The sequence below is a fragment of the Cyclopterus lumpus genome, chromosome 21, assembly GCF_009769545.1.
Source record: "Cyclopterus lumpus isolate fCycLum1 chromosome 21, fCycLum1.pri, whole genome shotgun sequence".
NCBI classification, from domain to species: domain Eukaryota; kingdom Metazoa; phylum Chordata; class Actinopteri; order Perciformes; family Cyclopteridae; genus Cyclopterus; species Cyclopterus lumpus.
Genome location: NC_046986.1, coordinates 15959342 through 15978588, shown reverse-complemented (window position 1 = coordinate 15978588; position 19247 = coordinate 15959342). Strand labels below are relative to the sequence as shown.

Here is a 19247-nt window from a genome sequence, read left to right as displayed (position 1 = left end):
GTGGCATTACACTCATCCTGTCATGTAAGATAAGCCTAGAAGGGTAATAAAATCTGTGGAAGAATATCACGTCACACTCAAGAAAAACAGACCGTTGGCACTCTTTTCTAGATGGCAGAAGAACAGTCAATGCAAAGTGAGTAACTGCTGCTTTTTCTTTTTTTTTTTTTTACTAAACTGGGACAGAGAATGCCCCAAAGGGAACAACAAATGACAACCATAACATTTCATTTCAGTGGTAATACCAAAGTAACTGTACATTGTCCATAAGTAGTGGGAGTAGTTCCATTACCACCACCAGCCAGCAGAGGGCAATATGCAGCATCGAGTCAACTGGTGCGACCAAATTCACAGAATCAAAGTTAGGATTGCTCAGTGTGACCTTGTGACACGAATAAATTCAAAATAATGTCCAGTACTTACAAAGAAAAGAAAAGGCATTTATTCGGCAACACTCCCGCTGCAGAGAGATAAAAGCATACTCACAGCAGTAGGAAGTGAAAGAAAAAGGGAGGGTTACAAACAAGGGTTTAGGCAGTGGTAAAAACATCTTGTTCACTGTAGCACTTGATTCAACAACAGTTAAGAAGTTGGCGCCCTCTTCAAAGCTTCACTTAGAGACACAGAAAAGTAGTAGGATTTTCTGGTGAATGCGCGCACACACACACACACACAAGTTAATAAGCATACATACTGTACATCCACAAACATTGAAATTTTGTTGGCACAAATTGTTTAGAAATCTCCAGCGCGAGGCATGAAGTCTACTTCTTAGGTATTGGCAATGTAGTGCATGTTATTAAAAAGACCAACGTATAAAAAGAAAAACGAAAAAGAAGTTATTGATTATAATGCCATCGTGGACCAGAATCATGATGGCCTGCTGGATTGTCAACACCTGTCTCACAGTACAGACTGAACATTTCAACAGTCATGTAAAACAGGAAGTAATCCGCGATGTGAGACGGGCCAGATTACATGAACATAACATTAAAAAAAAGAAATACTAGTAACCACATTACAACCTTCTTTTCACAGCCTCAGAATATCTAACAATAATATTTATGTTATAATATCTACAGGAAGCCAAGAGATAAATTAACTCATCATAAATTTGTTTTACAATCACCAAAGACATTATCTTGCAGCAATCCTTCTGAACAATTGCGAAGAAACTTCTGGGTTGATTTGCAGTTATCATATTAAATGGCTGATAACCCTGTTTGACAACGAGTCGTCTCACTGCTACGTTTCTTTTGTGGTCAGAAAATTATAACTCCTTGGATGGCCTAAAACTAAAAGAACAGCAGCCTCAAGGGCTCAAAAATGAAAACGTTTGAAGCGTTCAGTTTCAACAGCCACTCCAAAACTGCTCTCCAGTCGTAACGATGAGTCTGGACAGACGAATGAATGAGGCCAACATCTTCAATAGACATGACATTAAGTGTCATCGTAAATGATTACAAAAAGGACAGACAGCAGCATTTGAGTTCCTTGTAAATTGATGTAGAGATTCAAGGGATCTATACGAACAGACTAAGAATCACGCAGGTTAAGATTTAGAGCAGGTAAAGAAATGAATTAGCACTGTTAACTTAACAAAGACTCAACCATTCTGGTGTAAAACACACTGAATCAAAGTCAAGGGCAGTTTAGTCGCTGAGTTTAATAGTGGAGAATGTCTTAAGCAGCAAAGTTAGTGTCAGTGGCAGTTTGGTCATTGGCTTACTGCGAGCCATCAAGCACTGCAGTCCGAGTCAGTCACAACAGTGGTTATCTTCCAATGGAACAGCAACTCAGATTTCATTAATAAAAAAATAAAAAATAGTTGATTGTTCTAAACACTAAACTAAACCCAATTATAAAAGAAAAGAAAAAAGGATAACATTTCATTTGAATGGCAAGGACGCTCTGCTTTGTTCACCAACTTAACAGTTGCATTGTGGGTTGTTACGGTCCATGCAGGGTTCAAAGTAAACAGCATCTTTCTTTGAAGCTCTTCTTGTTCTTTTTGTTTTTTCCTTTTCCGTTTTTGTCTTTGTTTTCTGACATTTTCTTCCCTCGTACTTCGCGCATCAGGTCAAAGAATACCTGGGGAGAAAAAAAAAGAATAAAATCAATTAAGCACTTAACTTTAATTTGAAAAGACAGAAATGTATAGTAATGTAGTGTGATGTGCATGTTGTCACACCTTGTCGACGTTGGCCCTGGTTTTGGCTGATGTCTCGACATACTGGACTCCCCACTCCTCGGCCTTCCCTCGAGCCTCATCCACAGATACCTGCCGACGGTCCTCCAGGTCCGACTTGTTCCCGACCACAAGGATAGGGATCTTGTCCTCTTCCGCCTTCACCCGCAAGATCTGCTCCCTGCCAACACACCATGCATTATGTATTTTCACCCGTTCTCCTTAAATAAGTAATGTCATCAAATCTAACATAACCAAACAAGGGATGTTTCAAACAACTAATTTCCCTGACATTTAAATGGAAGTTTAAACGTAGGAAAACAGACATTAGAGTCAAAATTGAGCACAATATAAGCTCTGAGGTTAAACAGAGGAGGTGGTGGCAGGGGTCAAATACTCCAGAGCCCAGTAACAGCTAAGATGGCATATGTCAAATATGCTATGTAAATGTGAACATTAATAAATAATAAGTTTAACCAACTAGTATTTCTGGGGAAATCCACTAATAAATCCCTGTGAATAAAGGTTTTACAGATGTCCCAATAAACTGAACCTTTTTAAGAACTGGTTTTCAAGATCCTGGTATTTCGTAATGTATTATTAATTCTTTGTTTTCAATTAATCCTGTTGTCAAACGATATCCTTGAAAGAGCTTAAAGCATTTCCTAACGTACAGCATTGAATGTGTCAAATACTGATTCCAACACAGATATTTTAACATTAACATACATTTCACATTAATATTATTTTTCGGTCACACACAAAGACAGATGTAGGCGGGATACAGTACCTGAACTCCACAGTGGCCGAGAAGGACTCTTGCTCTGTGATGGAGAAAACCAGCAGGAAGCCCTCCCCACTGCGAAAATAGTTGTCCCTGATGGCAGCGTAGTCCTCCTGGCCGGCTGTGTCCAGAATGTCGATCTGGACCTCCTCCCCATCCAGAACCACCTTCTTCCTGTAGCTGTCTGCCTTGGTGGGCTCATAGTCCTCCACAAACTGGAGATGAAAAGATACATTTTTTTTGGAGATTCTGAAGTGCAAAACATGCTACAACTAGTTTTAACGTGCATAAAGAGTCAGTAAAGCATGAGGAGTTGTTTGTCGGCAGCCACACCGGTTGAAATGGAAGCGTGTCTGAGCCATCTGATGGACAGCAGACGAGTGACACATGTCAGCTGATATGCTGCTTGGTAGCAGAGACAGTCTCTGTCCTCCATTGAGCGTTGTTGTTAAAGTAAACAACATATCTGGTCAAGCACGCAATGAAAAGTATTCTTTATACAAGAATCCCTGTTAACCTTCTCGTGGTGTTGTAGTCCTCTGTGGCGTTGGAGCCCCTGCTGTTTCCCATTATCACGTTCTTTCTTCCATGTAACAGATAGCAGCTTCACTGTTCTCTAGACCATTTTTGCATCGAACACTTACTTCTTGCAATTGTTTCACATTAAAAGCGTTCTATTGGCGAGCCACTAAAAGGATGACTTCAGATTTGAAGCTTTCAGAGGAAGTGCCGACATGTTTAGCAAAAAGGCGATATCTATCTAGATTACGACACGGGATGCAAACATTTTTAAAAAGTGAACTTGTGAGAAGTGACCAGTGCCTACTGTTGAAGTCCACACTTCCCCATCTCATGTATAGCAGTTTAGAAGGGTGTGTTGACTCACCTCATCATACATGAACTGCAGGGTGAGGGCCGACTTCCCCACGCCTCCACTTCCCACCATTATCACCTTGTGCAGTGCCAGGGAGCTCTGGTTTTTACTTTTACCGGTAGCCATCACTGGATTCTTCTTTGTGTATCTTTCACACACTCACACACATACGCACACCACACCCAACCAGACACTCGGACAAAACCTGTGAATGACATAAGTGGAAACATATCAATATGTAGAGTAAATAACCTCCATAAGCCTGAGGACAGATGACAGTTACTCAACAGCTTTCACTACGACAGTCACTTGCTGTGCCAAGGCGCTCGGCTTTGCTCCAGCAAATCTTGAATCCTAACCCCCACCCTTCCCATTAAAGTGCCAAATTGCCTAATCATGAAAGCTAGAACTTTATAAAGTTCGCCATCAAAAGGTCGTTTTAGCTGATCGGAAGTAATGAAGCTATCATTCTCCACTGCAAGACGGCATTTAGGAATGCATTAAAATAGGGCATTATGTGCTAACCTCGTTAAAAAGAAAAAGGAGATGTCATTGGCCATCTATCTGCACTATATGGGCCCTGCCCTAAGAAGGTGAAAGCTCAGAGTCAATTGCTTTCACCTGACTTCCATATCTTATGTCTCTGTCAGACACAACTTCCAACATAGTGATACGTTGTAAATGCTTGGCTGCCATGTCTTAACAATTATTGTATCAAGGGTGTCACATGTGCACAGAAAACAAGTCAAAACAAGTTATCAGTGCGTCATTAGTAGCCATCTATAGAGATCAAAGGGGTTTTTGAGGACCAACCATGGAAGTTAGCAACAGGGTGGAAGAGTGTGCTACTGAATGCAGTGCATGGTTATAATTAAATTAAAATGGGAAATTAAATTGTGCCCACGCTTAACTTAAGTTGACAGAAATGTTCCAACCCTTTGCAACCCTATTGAGCACACACGGTTGTTTTCTGGGCTCCACCCTTGACAATCCTGCTGGATAGGTCAACAGTAAGCAACAAGTAATCAAACACCCATCTCACAACTAACTATGAACGGTCAAATACACAGCTGAGCAGCTGGCGATAATGTCAACAGATGTCACACAAATGAACATCTTGAGCTGAGAAGCAACTGGGCAAGGGTGCACTTTGACTTGGTGTCCTGCAAAACTGTCTGCCATGTGACTCATTACTGTTGCATCACAGGCACCAAACTTTTTCTTTACAATCTTTCACCATATAATTTGATCTCTATCTGAAAAAAAACAACAAAAAACATTCACTGTAGATGTCACACTAATGGCAGCACAAAGCTGATTTATAGCATTATTCACAATCTGCTCCTGCCCAACATTTCACCTCAGCTAATACAGCGAGAAGAGTGTCAGCTGAGAGTTAACCAGAAAAAGCAGAGAGAACACATTCCTGCTGTGTTTTCACATCAAGGCATTTCTTGTCAAATTAAAGATAATGTCAAAACATCACAGAAGCCCATGAAACCATATTGAAGTCCTGTAAGTATTGCAAACTCCTGGTGTATGTAGATTAACAATTTCTACATAAATGGGCAATTGCACAGATGAGCTTTTGCTTCAACATTTCCATTGTCCAAAGGCAAAGGAGAACATGTGTTTTGCATCGAATTAACCTAAATGTAAGCATGCCAGCCATAGTGCTGTGATGACTGTGGATACTGAGGATGTGGCACCATGGATCCACTGATCTGTGCTCTTCCTGTCTTTGTTATCAGTAACAAGACCAGTGAAAGAGCTCATAGGAAGGATATGTGTCTCTCACACACACACACACACACACACACACAGGGAGGGAGGGAGGGAGGGAGGGGGGGGGGGGTCACCATCTTAATTATTCACTTCTAACCCACTTACTTCTCACACACAAATCCTAATGCAAAACATAAAGCAATCCCAGTAAATAGACCTACGTGGGGAAAAATATATGTTTGCACAAGAAAGTGCTGGGTGCAACTTTTCCCAAGGAAGTTCAACCTCAGGGCAGGGGTGCCACCATATTTCTACCAGCTGATATTCACCACAGGTAGCTTAATGCGTACTAATGGAAAGCATTGGCAAAAGAATAATTAATATTTAGGCCTGACCCACATATGGAACTGGAGTCTGCTAGTCCTCTTTAAGGGGGTGTTATGGAGAGAGGGATACGGTCTAAAACACCACTCTGGTTGCTAAGCTCCTGAAATATAGATGGCACCAGTGTAGTGTGGGCTATAGGAATTCATTAAGAGTCCCTTTTGAGATTGGGCCAGTATTCCCTTCCTGTTCATCTTCACACTTCACACATGAATGCTCCAATATGATCCAGGACTCACACAGATACTAATAAAAGATTACACCAAAAACTCATGTTGATGCTACCAAGCTTTGCAAGTAGTCCATTTACCTCAAGTAGAAAATGACCTCCGATCACTTCCTATATGCTTTGGCTGATTAGACTCACATCCATAACAATTATCAATCAATTAATTGTCATATTCTAAAGAAATTAAAATGGTTCAGTAAGGTGGAGCTCTCTTTCTTCAGGTTTGATATGTCAATAAACTCTTTCACATGTGCAGAAGTTAAGAGTTTAAGTGGTGCAAAAAAAAATGTGATTCAACATCATGTATCTTGATACATAGATTACACTCTGTGCCAAGTAGAATAAGCGAAATTGTGTGTGTGTTTGTAAATTCAAGACATCTGAGCCAAAGTTGCAGAGACCCTGATGACCCTCTCTCGGCATTCCTGGGGACACGGGTGAGGGGATTTCCTCTCAACTGATAGAGAAAGCAGGGCTGTTCTGGCCCGTCAACAACCCACCAGATTCCAATGATCTGAGAGGGAGATTAGCTCAGTGTAGCCGTGTCTCTCCTCGTCACAGGGTCAACTGAGTCAACCAAAACAATCTGGCCGCGGGTGGTTGAATTGAAACACTGATGTTGAACAGATGCAGTGGGAGTATCCAACAGACGTGGCCGGATGTTATGTCATTTGGCGTACAAGTCAACTCAAAAACATTTTCGAAAACTACTAACAGATTCCCCCTTCATAGTTCAGCTGCAAGAAATGTACACAACTCCCACCTAACGCACAAGCTACAAAACTCTGTCTGTGTCTCATCACATCTTTACTGCTCCACGACTGAAAAAGTTCTTAATTTGTACTCAAGAAAATGTGGGAGTTTTTAGAGTAGTCTACTATATTTTGCACAATTAAAAAAATACAAAAACCTAACAGAGATAAATAACATGAAGAGGCAGAAAGCCCACTAGACGTATTTGAAGCCTCCACCTGAGTAATAATAAAATGTCAGAATAGTATAGATAACATACAATGAATATGCATAAGGTATGACAATGTAATATTATTGACAATGTATTTTTACATTTGATATATAACAATATCACTAGGGCTGACTGGGCCCTTTGCGTCTGGACAGTCGTAACCACGGCTCACTGTGGAGAAACAATATAACCTATATTTAAGTCACCTCAGTCATGAGGTTTGTGTAAGAACGGGCCTTCTGTAACACAAAGCAACAGGGCTTTAAGATCCGATGCTTTGTTTATCGCATAATGATGCACAATCAAACAGCAAATCACAGATATGTTTTATAATGCACGGATGCAGCAGTTATAATGGCCACTGCCAGTGGAGATGATGAAACAACTTGGCTAACTTAAAAAGACGGTATACAGCAGCAAAGAGGAAACTCTCAGAAAGCCACCCTTAATGCATACTAACAACCCTCGGCCAGGGGAGTGCACAGAGGAGCCTTTGACGAAACCGGGCAGCGGGGAACTAAATCCTCTCTGTGGTACAATCCTTCCTACTTCAGCAACACTAAGCTTTTGAAAATTCAGCTCCAGTCTAAAAAACGTTTCCCCCTTTTTTTTTATTCATATGGGAACCATCATCAAGGTGCAAATGAAGTGTAGTCCTCACTGATCCCATTCAGCTTTCAGAACTATGACTCGGGCTAACTATCACACAGTGTTGTGGAACTGTATAGAGCAAATGCATCCACGATAAAAAAAATTTTGGGGGGAGGGTCTAGCATTTTAGACACAACAGATATCCTCTCTATCCTTTCCGCAGCCGACCCTGGTGATCCTATGCAAACATTCATGTCTTTCCCATTAAGCATTCCACTGGATTGGTTCAGGGTATTTTTTTTTACTCAAGTAAACAAGAGGGGGAAAAAAGTATTCTCCTCTGTAGATGTGGAGGAAGAATGGGCTTTAGCATATATTTTGTCAGATGCTGGGAATGTTGTCGGTATCCCCAGTTAACAACAGCTCCCTGCACTGTGCAATGATCACAAATTCCTCAGGCATGATTCATAGCTGACATTCACACAAAAATATATAAACCTCCCTGCTGACAGAAAGCAGACACTTGATAGGTATGCATCTACATCACTATCTCCTGCACATAATCTCACTTTCAAAGTCCAGTAAAAGAAAAGAAAAGAGAAAAAAAAGCCTTACACCAGAAGTTAAACCCTTTCACTTACAAAGCAAACACCATTAACAGATGTTTGCAGAGTGCCATGAAGAGCCCAGGTCATTCAGGGAACTTCATCAGAAAATGAAAACCTGATCAGAAAAGCAGATGGACCTCTTTGATACGAGCCAAATAAGTTTGGTGCAAAATGAGGGAAAAGAGGTCTTGCACAAAACGCTTGTCAATTCTGACAAGTTGCAGTAACAGGAAGGAACCTGAGGGATTAACATTAAGAAAAACATTTAAGTGATAAAGAGCATATTTGGAGCTTCATGGATAAACATCCCGACAGTGAAAAAGGATGAATGCAGAGCCAGCTCTGCGGCATTCACAAGACCTTTCTTCACCTCTGATGTTATTTGCTTGCAATGTGTCTACAACTATGCAGAGCTCTATATTTCCCAGAATTACAATCCCAATCCAGCTGTGTTGTTGTTTGCATAAAGCAGCTAGAATGTTGATCAAAGCCAATCGAGGCACTGACCTCTTTCATTAATTTCAATTTCACTGGAGAGTTTTCAGTCCCAGCATTTTCTAAAACAATTGATTATGCTACGGTGGGAGGAATGAACCAACACACGACAGTTACAAATGATATCAGCCAAAACAAAAGTACCAAAACAAAACCATCCACCAGTGGTGGAGAACTACAACACGGCAAAACAATTCCTGAATTGGTTTCCCTGGCCATGATTGAAACTTAAAGAATCAGCATTGTGCTCATGGGTTGTTCAGAAGAGGCAGTTGACTGCATGTCATTCCAGACTTGTTAACTGTGCTATTCAATGTCAAACCTATCGTCTCAGTTCTGTGAGATCCGTTAAAGACAAACAGACTTTGGTTAGGGATAATATTGCCTAAGGGGTGTAACATATAGTCCTCTGATAAAAGCAAACACGCATTGAGTATAATTCTTTCACTGCACGTATTGAATAAATTACTGGACACATCTGGAGTGGAGCACATCCCTACCTACTGCATCTTTGAACCACAAAATCCTGTATTTATTCAGCAAAGAGGACAAAGTAGAAGAGATGATGAAACCGCCTGTTAAAGCTTTTTCTTTGGTTTTTAAACTAGGTCTTAATGACCCTTGAGACGCATGAATCTGGATGATGAATTACAATTGTCACTTTCCCCTGATACCAAAAAGGACTATTATTAATGAGATTGAGCAACAGTGTATTGCTTTGCCAACACTATCCTATCCTAAGTCTTAAATCCCCTTAACCTGTCTGCAAACAAAACAAAGTTAGTAGTAAACACAACAGTCACTGCTCAACACCAGATAAGATTAACTAATTTCATTAACTAATTTCAAGTTATCGAGGAAATCATGTGTGACACTACCTGCATTAGACACCATAGGACTATCAAATGCATAACAAAGCTGTGTGGTGGGAAACTACTCTGCCACACCGCATTTGCTGACGGTTGTGAATAACGTCAACAGAAGAAAACACGAGCCGTCCCGCTTGGGTGTGTCATGTTCTCAGGAGGGAGGCGACTTTTCAGAAAATACCCGTTGGCGTAACGTTAATTATTGACGGGAATATAATTACAACGGCTTGCTAATTTTAACTAGAGCTCATCTCTGCATAATATTAGCTCAACTAAACTCCCTCCAACAACACCGATCTGTCAAAACTCGTATGCTAAGTGGACTTAGCAGCACGAGTTTACAACAGCTTTATAAGCTAACGCGAGTAACAGCAGTTGACAACACAAACTCACAAACATGGACTTCGGCAATGAGACGACCGTGTTTTTATTACCGCAGCACTGCATCGTGTGAATGCCAACGTAGCTATATACAAACACACACGCTCTTTTCATTCATTCGGAAATAAAGACAATTTAAATAGTGCCAAAGCAAACGTTGTCCACATACAGATGAACTAAAACAGTGACTGGTAACGCTAGCTAACCTTAAAGATAATTTACCAGCGATTGTTAACGTTAGCGTGATGTTGTACCCGTCAACAGAGGCATAATATAACGTTACATGACACACGAACTACAACACTAGGTTAAAGCCACACTTGTTAGCAGCTAAGTTGAAGCCGACAGGAATGAGGAGTGTATTTGAACGCATCGCTGTTAAACGGTCACCTCTAACGTTGGTCGCCTTGCTTTAAAACAGGTGTGATACTTTGTGACCGTGGAAGGAAACACACACTTATTCCACTGCATTGAGATATTTTATGAAGGCTTACCAAAGCAGGAGTTTGTATTTCTGCCCTTCGGTTAATGTTATCTTGATGACTGCATTAATAGAGCATGTCGGGGCATTGGTTTCTCCAAAAGCTAACCACTCCTGCAACAAAAGCCCCACCTTCCGGAAGTAAAAACTACGGACGACCGGATGTAACGTCATCGTCGCCTCTCGTCTGTTGTCGTTTGTTTAGATTTTCGCCAAAGCAATTTAACGTGTAATTTAGCGTGTCGCACAATTGACCTGTCCAATGCAACAAATACTTTTTTTTTCTAAAAGAAGACAATAAACAATAAATAATTTATTTATAATGTCTAGAAATCCACACACGGGAATAGCTGTGTGGCACCACTTGTGTTTGTTATAGCTCTTAAATGCTCGTTAATTACAAATATCCTCAATGTGCCCCGTTTATATTGTCAAATGTCCTGTTTTGTCCCATCCATCCATCCATTTTCAATACCGCTTATCCTTATTAGGGTCACTGGGGCGCTGGAGCCTATCCCAGCTGACATAGGGCGAAGGCAGGGGACACCCTGGACAGGCCGCCAGTCCATCGAGGGCACATGTAGGGACATACAACCATTCATTCTCACATTCACACCTATGGGCAATTTAGAGATCAATTAACCTGCAGCATGTCTTTGGACTGTGGGAGGAAGCCGGAGAGCCCGGAGAGAACCCACGCTGCCACGGGGAGAACATGCAAACTCCACACAGAAGGACCCGCAGCCCTCTTGCTGTGAGGCGACAGTGCTAGCCACTACACCACCGTGCAGTCCCCTGTTTTGTCCCTTCAAAACTAAAAAATCTAAAAACTATTCGTTAAATTAGATAAATGTAAGCAATTTTTATACATGAGGATGTTGAACCAGTACAATTTAGCTTAAAACAAAATATAAACTATTTTGATCAAAATCGTTGCAGATTATCGATTTTGGAAATGAATGGATGCAAAGAATGGTACAATATATATAGTTTCTAAAACACAGTATCACAGATGGCAACATGGTTAGTTATGATGTAAAATTGACTAAATACAAAACCACTGGTATGACACAATACAATTATATCCTTATTGTTGGCAAGTAGTTAGGTTTTCAGTTAAGAAAACCAAGAAGCTAAAGAGAAGAAGTCCTATTAAAATGTATGCTCTTAGTGAAGCTCTAGTCTATAATGAGTAACAGCCCAGGCAATGCTATCTTTTTCATTGCAATGCACTAATAGTGTCCTCCAGGACCATAAGAATAAGTAAAGTAAATGGATGGTTATGGTACAACTGGGGTCTTTTTTAGGACTTATTTATAGAGGTGATTAAAAGCTTGTCGCCACGTTCTCCCAAAAGATTTTATAAGCACAGGTTTGGAGACATTGGCCTCAAACATGAACAATATTTTTTTTTAAATGGAGCACATACAGTATGTTTCAGGTCTCAGACCTAAGTATATGGCACTGATGAAGGGGCACTTTATGCTCTAAAGGTTTTTCTCACATATTATTGGACACAAAACAGTAGCAACACTCATGACAATTCATTTAATCAATACACGTAGTCTTTTAGACTTCACTTAATGATATATTTCTGAGAATTAGATAAAAATCTGCTATTTAAGGTTCATATTTCTAGACATAATCATACTATTGCATAGTATTGAAAGCCCCTATAGTAAAGAGTACACTTTACTAAAGGGATACTTTACTTTAATATTGTAGGGCGATTGGCTGCATCATTTATATTCACTGTACCCCTTTGGCCTTAATGATACATTTGAGCTTACATGTTTCCTGTAGTAGTTTTCATACTTTATTCATGGCCGTGGTACACCCTTATACTTTATCATTGATATATTGGAGACCAGGTTGAGTAATGAAATGCACTAAAGAGCTTGAGGCACTAGGTTGGTCTCTATTGCGCTCTACTTTTAATGTGTTGTCTCTGTGGAGATAATGATTGATAGCGATTGATTTTGTATACCTCGGAGTATAAATGTTGAGAATTCCTTAATGTCAAACCATACGTACAGTATAAGATGAGACTTGAACCACTTGGGCACTTTCTCCTGTTTTAGGTCATACTGTGCCCACAGGCCATAACTGATGCTTTCACAGAACCCCTGGGGAACCATACATTTCAACAAAAATATGCCAAATTCCGGCACTGAACCTGGCCAACCATCTCTTTACAATGATTGGCTATTAAACACCTCTTGGCTGACAGTAGACAGACAGGGTGCCCCACAGTCTATGACGACTTGCTGCCCCAACCAGATAATGATGCAGGCTCTAAGGGTGTACTGAAGGAAATCATAAACTATTGATGACATGAAGCTATTGCAGAAATTGGCCAACCAATTCTGTAACAGGGTCTGGTTTGTATTACCTGTACATCTGATTATTTCCTAGTATAGATGTTTGTTGTAATTATGGACAGTAATTGCTTACTGGCAACACGTGGTGGCCTCTCCCTATGCATCAGTTTACCACTGTCTGAGGTAAGGTCAGTAGTTGTAAACACTTCTTAGTCACCTCAACAGCCTGCAGTCCGATCAGAGTTAAACATACCCAAACTCTATGTAGATGTTGGTGACATTAGGTACAGTCGTTAAAGAATGCACCACTGACACATCTCTCAATTGCTGCTACTGCACTTCAAGTCAGACTTTTTGCATTGGGTGAAAATAATATCATCTTCAGTATTACATTTTGTAAATCTTCAACAAGGCACACATCTCTGCTGTATGGTTTTTTTAAGACTCATTTATATAAGGGTGCTTTTTACATCATATCGGAAAGAATAATTAATTATTTTCACTTTTTGTTGGGAGACAATAGCTGCCAAATGTTGGTAGTTCAATAGAGCACACATTGGGATACTCTGCAGTCACTCCTTCAAACCTTCCTATGTGCCTATTAATACATAAAGCAGATATTCAAGGCTTTTCCTCTGAAGAGTACAAAAGTTGACCTTGACTAATTGGTTTAGATGAAACCCAGAAAGCACAGGAATCAGGAATCTGCAGACTCATATGGACAAATAGAGCTGGCGGGCTGATGCGAGACCATAACTCATCGCAGTCGGTGCTCGGTGAAGGGGAAGAAAATTGCACCGTTGTATTTGCGCAGATGGGAGGACTGTCTTTTTTGGCAGAGGATGACAAGACGGTGGGCAGGAAAAACACAGGCTGCAGCAAAACTAACCCTTTAGCTTCTAATTTGGTGCAACGCCTCCACTCCTGAACACTCAGTTGCTATGGACTGCCAGACACCTGCCCGTTTTGGATGTGGTGGCACCTGCACCGTTCTTATACTTGACTTCAAAGTATAGAGCCTGGAGAGGATAGGGCCACCCTGCTAAAACGTACTACTGCCACTGTGTTCTCTGTTCCTATCAGAACTCACAGTTTTTAGCACACGTTCAATTCAAAGGAGAAGATGGATGCATATGCTTTCTCGCGCTGTCTTATTCTCATATTCTCTGAAAACAATCAACAGTCTGGAACTAATCACTGAATGCATTTGTTTATCAACTCCACCAGGTGGAGCCAGAAATACCACAAGGCTTTCACTGCCTAAAATAAGCATGGGTAGTAATGCATGGTTCGTTAAAACTGATTTGTATTGCATTGGGCATAAGACATGTATGTTATTATACTGCAGTGCTGGCTTTATAGGGTGGAACAAGATGTGCACTTAATAGCTCTAGTACTGTTCACCGTATGCATGCTGTAGCCAGCCGAGGAGTGAGCGCCTGAAAGGGACTAAAGCTTCATTTGGTGTTTAGTACCAATACACTGTGGCTTCAGAGCTCAGGAACAAGCCAATGGATACATCTGTAAATGGGTTAAATAACGATTCAGGTAAGGCCCTCGGTTTTCTAAAAACAGTCTCTTTGATCCAGTTCCTTTTGCACTGTGAGCCTCACAAATGTGGATTAATTGTGCAATAGTTAACAGTGTGGAAGATTAGCATTTTTATTGGCATCATTGTGTAAATGTGACAACGAGGGGAAAACTACTTTTTTGCACAGCTTATAGAATATGGAAAATCTATTTTCTTGCATATGTGATTTTTACAGTCAAAGGATTTGAAGCGCATCCTTTGATTAATTGTGTTCACATTTGTTGAAGAAGACATGCCTCAAAACATTTCCATTTAAATGACTGCGATGAAGGTTTATCTGAGACAAAAAAAACTATCCCAGGGAGCAGATGTTCTTTATGATTTGCCTGCTCTGATGTTTCTCCATTTGAAATGTTTGAATGCCTTATTATTCACTCCCTCTTGAATCTACTTTTCTTTTTTTTACATAGTATTAAACAAAATTAAATTACATTTTAAAAATCCCTTCTAGTTACTTTCTGTGATAAAATGACTGTTGCTGTTTATTTAGCATTTCATACAATGTCCAATCATCAAATTCCATTTTCCCTTTCAAAACAAAACAGTGTCATATACTGAGCTATGTCATTTGTTTCCTTGGATGCGTCTGTTCCAAAGCGTCAAAAACCTACAGAGGCAAATATATCATCGATGTCATCATGGCTGTCACAGCTGGTGGTCTGAGATGTCGTCTCACATTTACTCTTCTTCCTTTGTCCTTTCAGCTGTTCCTTTTTCACAACAGTTCTCAGAGTTGAGTACTTTGAGGATGTAAATCGACTCCTGAGTGACTGAAAACGAGTTCTCAGGCGAGCATGTCCCCTTTCTGCAGCAGAAGATCGACGGGCTCTTGTCACTGACCCTTGAGGAGATGAAGCCCAGCAGGCTTCCCGTCTTAAGGTCCGCAACCTCCTCTGGACGCTGGGGATGATGACCAATTACGGAAATAGGAGAAATCAGTATTTAGAGAACCCATGTCAAAGAATACTTAAGTACTGTATGTACTTTTTCCTCAACACATAGTAGCTACTTTATAAAAAGGTACATCTGGACAGTATAATGCAATCAAACACAACTGTTCTGCCAAAAGGTGTTCATTTATGTGGCTGTTAATAATAATAATAATTTTACATTATAGCCTGTGTAATATTTGGTGGTGTTGTCCTGAACTACATTATAGTGAGAGGGGTATTAATATTCACGTCCAACTGGGAGGAGACCCCTGGCATCTCGCCTCAGGATCCCCCAGAATGAGCTAGAAAGTGTTGTGGGTGAGAGGGAAGCCTGGGTCACCACAACCCGACCCCGGATTAAGTAGATGATAATGGATGGATGGATAGATAGATGGGTTTTAATATTCTGCCCCCTCATTTTGGTAATTAAGGACAAAAGAAACTATAACAATGATTGAATTGCATTAGATTGCATACCTAATAAAGTGACCACTGACCAATATTTTGCAGTGTTGCTCTTACTTGTAACCCGCTGCCTCTAGGCATTTCATCCTTTGGCACTTTAAAAGCAAGAAGGTTAAAAGACGTTTTTCCTTTTCCATCTTCTGGGATTCACACCACGGAATCATTTCTTCCAGAAGGGTCGCCATGTCTGTGAAAGTAGTCACCGCTCTCACTCGTTTCTTGAACTTTTGGTTCTTGTCAGCCTTCCGTCTTTTCTGTGGGAAGGATTTGCCCTTGGGTAACAAAATGATGTAATCATTAGATGGGAGGATTAGGTAAAAATGATATTTTTTGTGTATATATACAAAAATATCATTTTTCACACATATACACATCTCATTTGGTTCTCCAACATACCTCAGTTAAGTCCCTGAAAACCTTAAGAAAGGGCTTCATGTCAGTGTCAAGACCTACACCTGAAAAGAATCACAGTAATGTCAATACTGTTGTAACATTGTTCCCTCTGCAGGACAAATGAGACCATGAGAAAATGCCTCACTGAGTGAATGAAATACAGCTTTGCTAATTTCTGTGGTGCAAATCACACACGGCTACATTGATGTTTACTTTATCAGCCAGCACCTAGACCACAGACTGGTTATGTTGTTGTGTAATCTTACTGGCCTGCACCTAATGAGTCACACAGGATACAGAACAATGTAAAAGCTCCACACCTCTTTCAATAGAAACACCCAGATCTTCGTTGACCTTCATCATCTTTCCCTGGTTCTTGACTTTAACAGAAGATTTCTGCCCCCTCTGCTTTTGCTTCTGCTGCTCCTTGAAGTATTTAGCATGGTGATCATGTGCTGGCTTTTTGGTCAGTAAAAATGCATCAGAAGGACCCAGAAACTGAGCCATCTCTGCTGGCAGGGAGAAGTCTTTGAGGGAGGGCATGGGCTGGGCGTTGGCTACTTCTCTGATGAGCTCCAGGAGCTGCTGGTACAGAGTGGACAGGCTGACCAGGATACCGCGGAAAATCACCCTGATGAAGCACAAGGACGGGAGATGTAGGTTTTAAGGAAGGCAGTCAAAGATTTCAATTACAGATGTTTTTTTGTTTTCTAAAATCTTATTGGAATGTGGAGCCACCAACATGCAACGCTGTCTTGTGCAGTATAATTCTGCATCGTTTTGCATTTCTCAGTCTTTTTAGATGCGACAATGAGAAAGAGCGCACTCACCAGAGACGACTGAGCATGCTGGTTATCACCATGTTCAAGATGACAAACTCCTCCCATTTCAGCTGCTGCTTTGAGAGTCTGATGCGTATATCTCTTAAGGACAAACCCATCAAGAAAGCAAAGACTGTCAAACGTAATTCAGACAAAGAGATTTACAGCTGCAAAGAAAATTAAAATAAAGATATTTGTGTCAGATTACTCTTCATGTTTCTGAACAGAACCACTTTTGAAAAGGATACGCGAAAGCTCTGCTGCAACGACTCAATGTGCAGCTCATCAGCTGGCCGGCTCCCAGCACTTTGAGACATAGCCACTCCAGCATGGGTTGACTGGGGACATCACACTCCCCAGCCTTGAAGCTCAGTTCCCTAAACACACACACACACACACACAGGTTATTACAGTGATAATTACAGCCTCCCACACTCAACGACATGAGTCACTGCTGTAATGTGGGCATCAAAGAATGTGAAGCTGCAAACTAACATGGTTTAACTGATCTTCCATCATGGAGTAAGGAGTCAAACGCCACCATATGACTTATTGTCAGTGCTTTCACCGGTTAGAAACAGGTTTCCCTATGAGATTGTTATTGCCACTGAAGGATGTCACTTAGTCAATGTTACTCTTAACTTGGAAAAAGTAAAAATAAATTTCAAAAAAGCACATGCTGAGTCATATAAAGTTGCAAGTCATTACATATTAACATATTTTTTTTATTCCAAACGCTGTTCAATTTATTATTGCACACAAAACCTACAGCATAGAAATGTCGCAATTATTGGTCTGCAATAGGCTGATGAAGCTCCAGTGCCTTCAGTGTTTGTTTATAGTTTATTGCAATGAATCATTAATTAATTAATTAAGCTTTCACATACAGCAAAGACTGTGTTTGATGGCCTCTATGTTCATAAAGAATGATCAAAAACAGCAAATCACATTTGAGACAAAGAAGCTTTCCATGCACCTTTGAATTCTGTTGGGACACAGGTCGGTCAGCTCCTGGAGAGCCACATCAAGCTTCATGCTCTTCAGCCTGTTTATGCATTGTTCAACCTGTAAGAGATGAGGGCGCAATATGTGACATTAATAAAAAGGTACATCAGTTAGTTTTTTAGCTTTGTCATGTTTAAGACAATGCATCCTTGCATGACTGGCGTGTGTCCCCATCACCATAATAATGCATTTTATTTGTAAAGCACTTTTCATTCAAAATAAATAAAAAACAAACTATACATCATAACATGTCGTGGCCAGATGTGGAGGATGGATCCACAGCCCTCACCTGCTTTACGCCTTTGAACGTCTTGTTGCCTCTGGAGCTGTTGTTCAGGACGTACAGCAGCTCGTAGAGAAGTCGTACTTCCGTTTGAAGAATTTCACTTCGAAAAAGCTTAAGCACCATCTCATTTTCCACCAACAGGTCTTTAACGCGTACATCTGCATAACAGTGACGACACTCACACGTTACAGTTCATCCAACGATAAAGTACAACTCCTCATCATTACTGCATTACTGCGTGGACCCATGCCCCAACACGTGGGTTGCAAGCGGCACATTCAGAGTGTCTTCGGCGCAGAGTTTTGCGGCAGACACCGCGTATCATGTGCATTTTGAATTACTTAGCATCAGAACAATGACTCGTACCTGTAGTTGAACAGAAACGGACACGGACACTAGACACGGCACCGGGAAACGCAATGTTTACCCTGTTCCACGGTTCTCCTGCCATGCTTCCCCCCCACCCACCAAAACAATACGGAAGTCAGACAGCCAATTGTATTCGTCTAGATGTAAACGTCAGAGTTTGTCTTAAAGGCACAGAGAACACGTTGAGGATAATTTGCAGGTCGGATATTAGTAGTAATGGTCTTTTGGAGAAACTGGTGTGCATTTATTGGCATTGCAAAATGTTCTAGTAAAAACTACGTGCTTTTATTAATAAGAATATTGATGCGTTAAAGGAATGTGTTTTTGGTGTCCTACAAAATATGACTCAGGAAAACACATGTGTACACAATTAATGAAATGTTATTATAATTTGTAATGTATGTAAATTCAAGAAACCCTGCATTATTAATTTTGAGCAATATGTTCAAATATTAAATTCATTAAGTCTAATACTCTCTGTTTAATAGATC

General features: G+C 40.6%; 2 protein-coding genes across 2 annotated transcripts; both read right to left on the bottom strand.

The window, feature by feature from the left end:
• Positions 1-419: 419 nt before the first annotated feature.
• ralba (v-ral simian leukemia viral oncogene homolog Ba (ras related)) lies at positions 420-10716 on the bottom strand. Its single transcript, XM_034561535.1, has 5 exons — positions 10587-10716; positions 3859-4051; positions 2979-3187; positions 2192-2369; positions 420-2091 (listed from the first exon to the last, which is right to left on the bottom strand). Exons 2-5 carry the CDS (start codon positions 3970-3972, stop codon positions 1969-1971), a joined length of 624 nt encoding a protein of 207 aa, XP_034417426.1. The 5' UTR covers positions 3973-4051; positions 10587-10716; the 3' UTR covers positions 420-1968.
• Positions 10717-14531: 3815 nt separating this feature from the next.
• On the bottom strand, positions 14532-18858 carry nepro (nucleolus and neural progenitor protein). The gene is made up of 9 exons (XM_034561450.1): positions 18754-18858; positions 18391-18545; positions 18073-18161; positions 17345-17473; positions 17106-17183; positions 16596-16906; positions 16279-16337; positions 15940-16154; positions 14532-15385 (listed from the first exon to the last, which is right to left on the bottom strand). The coding sequence occupies exons 1-9, from the start codon at positions 18836-18838 to the stop codon at positions 15085-15087; spliced, it is 1422 nt and encodes a 473-aa protein (XP_034417341.1). The 5' UTR covers positions 18839-18858; the 3' UTR covers positions 14532-15084.
• Positions 18859-19247: the final 389 nt, after the last annotated feature.